We start from the raw sequence: 8,251 nt of genomic DNA, 5'->3' as shown, positions 1-8,251 counted from the left end.
CCCTGCCCCAGGGTGGGGAGGCTAAATTTGTCTCATCAGCAGCACTGGGCTCCCCCCGAGCGGAGCCGAGAGGGAGCAGGGAGCCACCCCAGGGTGATGGAGCCGCGGCGATGCCCTCCTCCCTGGCCCTGCAGGCTCCGTCTCTCTCCACAGGAGGCCCAGGTGCCACCCTGGCCAGCCCCGGCCGAGGGTCCTGTCTTGTCCTGACCGCACCCCACCCCCCGCTGGGCCAGCAGGGACAGAGGCTATCCAGCCTCCTGTGGCCACGTGGCCCGGTGCGGGCGGGAGGGGCAGGTGAAGATGGCCGCTGCCCATGCTCCCTGAGGGCGACACGCTTCCGGCCACCATTCCAGGTGGGACCCCTGTCCTGGCCCCACTGGCCTAGGGCAGCCTGTTCCGGGGTGGGTGGCTGGGTCTACAAGGGGCCCCTCAGCTCTGAGGGCCCAGGAGGCTGGGCACTGGGTGTCCTTCAGGAATTCTGTTGGGCTGCTGCCCAGGGACAGCGCCATGTCACGGCAGGGCCTCCTGCGTGATGGCCGCCTGACCCCTCTGCCCGGGTACGGGGACTTATGGGCGCTGGGATGTTCTGGGGTTCCCTCAAGACAAGCCACAGGGTATTGGAAGGGGCTGGGAAGGCCCCTGGGATCCCTCCTGTGATGGTGTAGGTTTATCTGCCCCTTAGATTTCAGTCCATCTACGTTTATGGAAATAGCCAGGGATAGAGCCACAAGAAGAACCAGTGTGTGACTGAGGACAACCGGGATGGATTGTTTTGGGGAGGGGACAGGGAGGGTTCTTCGGGTCTTTTCCCTCTAAAGTGACCGGGCCGCACCCACTCCCTGAATGCTGTGGGGAGGGCATGTGCTCCAGTTGTCCCTCCCTGTGTCCAGGCCAAGTGTCCACACCCACCATAGGTGGGTGGGGGCCCCCTCTATGAATGGGGTGTCCCTTCCGAAGGGTCACAGGGGCCCCAGTTTATGGGCCTTGGTTCTGGAGCCCTGGGCAGGGGCCGGTGGAGGGAGAGGAGAGGAGAAGCCCAAGGCCTTGAAGTCCTGCCGACCAGCGAGGCTGCTCTCTGGGCCGCACAGGGCTGTGTGTGCTCTGCCACCAGCCAGGTGATGGGGGCAGGATAAGGCTCATTCTGATCTGGAGTCAGGGAAGTCAGCAGCTTCTTGGAGGAGGCAAGGCCTGGCCTGGCAGGACCAGGGTGGGGTAGGGAGTGGACAGGGGACCAGGGCTGAACGTGGAGGCAGCCCTGGCTGGGGTGCATGGGGACGGGGCTGGGAGCCCAGGTCAGGCTGTCACTCTCGCTGGGATTTTGGAGGATGAGGTCAGAGGGTTGAGCTCCTGAAGGAAGAGTTAGCCCCCTAGGGCCTCCAGCTTCCACCAGCCTGGGGCAGAGGGGCTATGCGCCTGGGGCAAAGCCCTCAGGTGTTTTTGGGTGGGGAACAGAGTGGGGTTCTTTGGGTCTTTCCCACCTGGGCTGCAGCTGGGACCCTTGGTAGCTTGGGGCACGTTTCTTGGACCTCTGAGACCTGCCCAGGGGTGGCAGTGTGGGAGCCTGCTGGCCCCGGCAGCAGCTAGCTGGCTTCTCCCCTGCAGCACCGGGCCTCTGGGCTGGAACCTTTTCTGCTGGGGGGCACTGCAGGATGTGGGGCCACGTCTCCTCCCCCAGGTGGCTCTCAGAGACCTCGGGGAGTCCCCAAATGAAGTTGTTAGGGCGTGGGGCTGTGTCTCCACTCAAGCCTGGGTTGAAGTCTCTGGGCCACCAGCCCCCACCCCTCAGAATCACAAATATTCGCTGGAAATTCCTTGAGGTGAAGTGGTTTTGGGGGCCACAGCCCACAGTTGGGGGTGTCTGAGCATCGGGCCAGCTGCCGTGAGAACGGGCTGCACTCTGCCCTTCTCACGCTGCCGTGACTGCAGCTTCCCCTGGCCGGGTGCTCAGGGATTCCTTGAGTCCAGCCCCTACCCACGCCGCTCCCCACCCTCTCGCGTCCATGTCTCCAACCTTGAGCAGGACTGGACTCCTCTCGTTGTGACAGGATGCACTTCCTTTCCAGAGAAACTTCAACTTGATGGCAAAGCAGAGCTGCACACCATGCATTTGTGCCCTGTGGCATCATTGCTACCACCTGGGGGATATCATTGGAAGTTGGTCTCTCCCCCCTACATGCGATTTTTAACATAATTTGCATCATTTGCAAAAGCAGTTTCCATTGTGAGCACATTTCCAGATTTGCAGAGTGTGTCGGGGAAATTGGATTTAATTTGCAGGAAGTGGTTTTAGAATTGCTTTCTTTCTCTCATGCCTGCGAACCTTGGCCACTTTGGCCGAAATGCTGCTAGTGGGTAAAGGGAAAAGATCATCCCTGCCCAGGGGAGAGGGTGCCGTGCCCATCGAGCCCAGAGCATTCTGGCGGGGTGGGCAGATGGCCTGAGGCCAGGCATCAGTGTTGCCTCTTCCTCACGCCCCAGCTCCTGCCTGGGTGGCGGGTGGTCCCCAACACCTGTAGATACTAGGTCGGCAGCTCTGTCACACGTAGCCCAGTGCAGCCAGCTCCTCTGAGTTTTCCAAGGATGTTGGAGATCTGGGTGCTGCGTGACTTCCTGGGTAGAGTCCCCCCGGATCCTCTGAGTTAGGCAGGGCAGGTTTCTGGACCCATTTTGCAGGTGGAGAATCAGCGTGGGAATCACCCTCAGAGACTGGCGCCATTTTCGGGTTGGCAACCAAAGGGGTCCCCCCAGTGGGCCAGGTGGGCCTATATGATGCTTTCCCTTTTGGCAGAGGGGTCTATCCCAGAATCTCTGTGAGTCCCGGGGTGCTGGCTAAAAGTGGACATGGAGCCCTGCATTTGGGGTGTATTGGGGGCAGATGCAGCAGGATCTGCTGAAGACAGTGGAGTTTGGTGAGCCTGAACCTCCTCTTCCTTCAGGAAGGCTGAACTGTCTAATCTGCAGTCCTGGTGATGAGGGCTGGGGTGGGACCCCTGCAGCCTCCTGCTTCCCCAGAGGGCTGGGCACCTGCAGGTCTGTCCTGAGCCAGAACTGGCCTGCGTGATGAGGCAGGCGCCTCTGACCCCAGCAGCTTGGGGTGAAGCAGGGGGTGTGGTTAGGAAAGATGCTGGTTGTGTTGCCCAGGGTGGGGACTCTCTGTCCCACCTCCTGGCTGTTCTTAGGGGGAAGCAGGTGTATAAGCGTGGGGAGGGGGCTTCGGGGAAATTCCCAGTGCTGATGTACTACCCCAGGTGCTGGGCAGCGGGAGTTGCTGAGAACCAGGACTAGGCTCCGGGAGAGAAACTGTCTTAACTTTCACGTAACTGGCAGAGTGACATATTCCTGACATTCTTGGTGGTGCCGATTTCCCCCCAACATACTACCCCAGGCTCCTTCTCTGAAGTTCAACATTTCTTTATTGAGGTGAAACTCACACAACATAAAACTAAGCCCTTTGCAGCAAGCCTTGCAGTGGTGTTTGGCTTGTTCACAGGGCTGAGCAACCGTCACTCGGTCTATTTGCAGCGGTCACCCCACCCCCCACCCCACCCCACTCCAAACCTGCCCTCAGTCCTTGCAAACCACCAAGTGGCCTTCCGCCTCTGGGGATTCACCTTCCTAGACGTTTCGTAAGACACATGACCGCTCACTCAGTGTGAGGTTCTGAGGGCATAGTGATGTAGCTGGTGTGAGAGATCATCCTTTTCATAGAGTGAAACTGCAGCGTGTGGACCTACCAGGGCTTCCCAGGCCGTGCTGGTGGTAAAGAGCCCGCCTGCCAATGCAGGAGACGTAAGAGACTCAGGTTCAGTCCCTGGGTCGGGAAGACCCCTGGAGAAGGAAATGGCAACCCACTCCAGTTTTCTTGCCTGATGAATCCCACAGACAGAGGAGCCTGGCGGGCTGTGGTCCATGGGGTTGCACAGAGTTGGACATGACTGAAGTGACTTAGCACACACACAGGTGGACCTACCAGGACTGTTTATTCATTCATCTGCTGACGCTCCTGGGGGCTCTTTCCACATTTCCCCTGTTGTGGGTGCTGTGACCAGAGACAGCATCTTGCTGTCCACTTGCTGCGTGACGTTAGTCAAGGCATTGTCATCTCTGGGCTTAGTTGGGCCATTGGCAAAATAGAGGGGGTGGGACCAAATGTCCTGGGCCAGTTGAGTCTCGAGCTGGCACAGCCTGCCACACCAAGAGGCCACCCTGACTGATCTCTGCTCTCCCAGAAAGGACCACCCATGGTGAGTGGGTGACGGTGGGTTTCCACCCAGTTTCAGCTTGGCGGCCTGTTCCACGCCTGCTCCAGCCAGCGCATTCTGCTTCCTACCAACTCTACCCTGTTCTGAGTTACCTCATGGCCAACTCCAGGCCTTACTGGAGCTGCACTGGGTTTTGGACAGCTTAGCCCAGGATGGGAGTGACCTCCCCAGCACAGGAAGCATGCCAGTGAGTGCTGGCCAGCCCCTTGTAAAAACTCTGTGGATCATGTGCTAAAGGTTTGAGATGGAGTGGGCAGGAGGCATGACTAAGTTACTTTCCAGCTCTGAGAAGGCCACTTGTTATCCCCGCACTTTCAGCTGTGCTGTGTGACCTTGGCAGGTCACATAACCTCTCTGAGCCCCATCTCCTGAGACGGAGTGGAACCGTCTCCGAGCCTGCTGGGGACTTGATTTGTGGCTGGCACTTTCCAAACCACTTGTTCCGGCGGCCTTCACTTGGCCCCACCTTAACCTTCCCCGCCCAGCCCCTCCCAGCTCGTGCCACTGCCCCAGGGACGGTGGCCTGGCACGTGGCAGCCCCAGGAACATGCCACAGGCCTCAATCAGGGCCCACTGCCTGGGGACAGACAAAGCAACAGATTGCAGGCCCCACCCTTCCTCCCCTGACGGCTGTAGGCAGGTCCAGGCCTGCCCGCTTGGGCACTGCCAGGAGATGGCCGAGCTGACTCCTGTAGCCCCTTGCCAAGAACCTGGAGGCCAGCCCAGGGGAGACGTCGCCTGGGCCTCGGTGGGGGCAGTGGGCAGAGTGGGCTCTGGTTTCCCTGCCCCTTCCTCCCTGAAGAACAGGGATCCCAGATGTGCCTATCATGGCCACTGCCGTGGTGACAGGGCTGCTTTGGGTGTAACTGGGGCATGGGTTCTCTCAGGAGGGGTGGTGGTGGGGACAAAGGCCAGCAGACACGGGGCTGGGGCCCTGAGCCCTTGGCATCTCCTGTGAAGGGAGGCCGTTCATGCCGTGACCCCCCTCCAGTGACAGAGCAGATTCTCCACCTCGGCCTTGGTGGCTGCCTCACCGGGTTGGCATTGCTGTTGCATCCAGGCTGCCAGCAAGGATCCCACTACAGAGGTGAAAGACTGCCCAGCCCTGCAGCAGTTGGGCACAGCCAGGCTCCTACCCGGGCCTCGGCTCCAGCCTCGGGTGGGCCCTGCACCTACCCTTTCTTGAGGGGGACACAGGATCTGAGCCGTCACTGGCTGCTGGGGCATCAGGAGCCCGGAAACCTGGCTTGAGTCTCCCCCCCAGGCTAAACCTAGAGACACAGTTCATCATAATAATGACCACTCGTGTTCCAGTGTAACTATGACCCAGACACAGCAGAGACTTTATCTTCATGTTTTGTTTTTATTTTTTAATTTAGTTTTTATTGAAGTATAGTTGATCTATACTTCCCTGGTAGCTCAGAGGGTAAAGAACCCACCTGCAATGCTGGCGACCTGGCTTCGATCCCTGGGTTGGGAAGATCCCCTTGAGGAGGGCCACTCCGGTTTTCTTGCCTGGAGAATCCCCATGGACAGAGGAGCCTGGTGGGCTACAGTGCATGGGGTCACAAAGAGTTGGTCACGACTGAGTGATTAAGCACACAGCACGTAGTTGATCTACAATATTGAGTTAATTCCTGGTGTACAGCAGAGTGACTCAGTTATACACATATATACATTCTTTTTAATATTATTTTCTGCTACAGTGTGGAGAAGACAATGGCACCCCACTCCAGTACTCTTGCCTGGAAAATCCCATGGATGGAGGAGCCTGATAGTGGAGGAGCCTGATAGGCTGCAGTCCATGGGGTCGCTAAGAGTTGGACACGACTGAGCGATTTCACTTTCACTTTTCACTTTCATGCATTGGAGAAGGAAATGGCAACCCACTCCAGTGTTCTTGCCTGGAGAATCCCAGGGACGGGGGAGCCTGATGGGCTGCTCTCTATGGGGTCGCACAGAGTCGGACACGACTGAAGTGACTTAGGAGCAGCAGCAGCAGCAGCTGCTGCTACCGTTTATCACAGAATATTGGTATAGTTCCCTGTGCTGTACAGTGGGACTTTGTTGTCCATCTATTTTAGATACAATGGTTTACATCTACTAACCCTAAACTCCCCATCCCTCTCCACCTTGGTAATCACATGTCTGCTATCTATGTGTGTGAGTCCATTTCTTCTCTCTTCTTTCATTCTTTATTATTATTTTTTATTTGGCTGGGCTGGGTCTCTGTTGCATCGTGGGGCTTCTCTAGTTTTTCAGCGTGCGGCTGAGTACTTGCAGTGTGTGTGGACTTAGCTGTGGCCCGTGGGACTTTTGTCCCCCGACCGGAGACTGAACCAGACCTCCTGCACTGGGATCTCGTAGTCTTAACCACCAAGAAAGTCCCCCATGAGTCTGTTTTGTAGACAAGTTTATAACTTATACACGTAACTGATACCCTATGGTATTTGTCTTTCTCTTTCTGACTCACTTCACTTAGTATGATCATCTGGCTGAGACTTGAAATCAGTGCTCCCAAGGGGCCTTGCAGCAGCCCCATGAGGGGGTGCTGTCATCATCCCCGCTTCACAGTTGATGGCTCTGAGAAGGTCTAAGGCCATGCTGCCCCCACCCCTGGGTCTCGATTTCCACCCCCAGAAAGGGTAGGATGAAAGGAGCGGTGGGTGGGGGCCTGCACCAGGACCCAAGGGTGTCCCCGAGTGGTCGCCATTGGCCCCCCTGCCACTTGTGCTTGAGGACGCTGGCCAGAGGGCTCAGAGGCACCCTCCCAACCCACCCTCTTGTTCTCTCCTCTCGCAGAGTGAGCTGCCCTCTGCCTGTGCTGGAAGATGTCCCAGTCCACCCAGCCCGCCGCCGCCGACGAGGGGGCCACGTTCCAGCACCTCTGGAGTTCTCTGTGAGTGTCGGGCCCTGGGCAGGGTGGAGAGGGCTGGGTAGGAGCTGCTGCCCTGGGCTTCCTCCTGGAGTCGCAGGCTCCACAGTCTGGGCTTCTTCCTCTGGCCAGCCGTCCAGAGGACTCCGGGCAGGGAGAGGTCCAGGGGACAGAGCCTGTGGGTGGCCACCTCCCTGGTACTCACACCAGCCCTGGAGAGGCTGGTGGGGCAAGGAAGCTGGGGATTCTGAGAGCTGAGGTTAGGGGAAGGAGCAGAGGGGCAAGGGGAGGTGCGGGCTGTCCTCACGCTCTGGGCCTGGGCGGTCTGGGCTCACCGCTCCGCTGTCCGCTATGTCTTCCTCTGTCTAGGGAGCCGGACAGCACCTACTTTGACCTTCCCCAGCCAGGCCAGGGGAATGAGGAAGTGGCGGGTGGTGCAGAGGCTGGCATGGATGTCTTCCACCTGCCGGGCATGACCACGTCTGTCATGGTGAGTGGGGCTTCCCTCTGCGGGGGACTCAGGCTGGGGGTGGTGAGTGTGAACTGTCTCGGGAGCCTGCAGAACCAGGAGGCAGGCTCGCAGGTACCCAGTTTCCTCTGTGTGCTTGTTAGCACATTTCAGATCACAAAGTAGAAACTGGATCAGCTCATGTAACTGTCAGTCCAGGGGTACGAAGCTTTTCAGGCCTGGCTGGATCCAGGTGTAGCGAGACCTTCGGGTATGGCTGGATCTAGGTGTATGAATGAATTCAGGCATGGCTGGATCCAGGTGCTCAAACAGCTGCCTCTTGTTCTCTTGCTTTGCCTCCCGCATGGTAGATTTGTTCTTAGGCAGTGTCTCCTCTTACGGTAGAGGCTCCAACAGCAGCACTCTCCCTATGGGGAAGGACCTTCTTTGCCCAGAATCCAGCACGTCCATCTCTGAATATGTCATGTGTCTATTCCTGAGCCGTCCCTGTGTCATTGATGACCTGGGTGCCCTGAAGCAGGGTCAGGATGGAGTGGAGTATTGTGGGCTCCCCCACCACAGGCGCTAACTTATGGGAAAGAGGCCCCCGAAAGGGATGGAGCTGCTGTTTCCAGAGGAGGGAGGCGGGAGGGGGGTTGCAGGAGC

The 8,251-nt window shown here is 58.2% G+C and overlaps 1 protein-coding gene across 1 annotated transcript in view; it reads left to right on the top strand.

The window, feature by feature from the left end:
* TP73 (tumor protein p73) overlaps nt 1-8,251 on the top strand; it is a 78,177-nt gene that overhangs the window by 19,481 nt on the left and 50,445 nt on the right. The window contains exons 2-3 of the mRNA XM_010849968.1: nt 7,065-7,161; nt 7,507-7,627. Coding sequence (XP_010848270.1) covers nt 7,094-7,161; nt 7,507-7,627 — 189 coding nt within the window. The 5' untranslated portion in view covers nt 7,065-7,093. The remainder of the gene's footprint in view (nt 1-7,064; nt 7,162-7,506; nt 7,628-8,251) is intronic.

Source organism: Bison bison, unplaced genomic scaffold (genome assembly GCF_000754665.1).
Source record: "Bison bison bison isolate TAMUID 2011002044 unplaced genomic scaffold, Bison_UMD1.0 scf7180017864289, whole genome shotgun sequence".
NCBI classification, from domain to species: Eukaryota; Metazoa; Chordata; class Mammalia; order Artiodactyla; family Bovidae; genus Bison; species Bison bison.
This window is presented reverse-complemented; position numbering and strand designations above follow the sequence as displayed.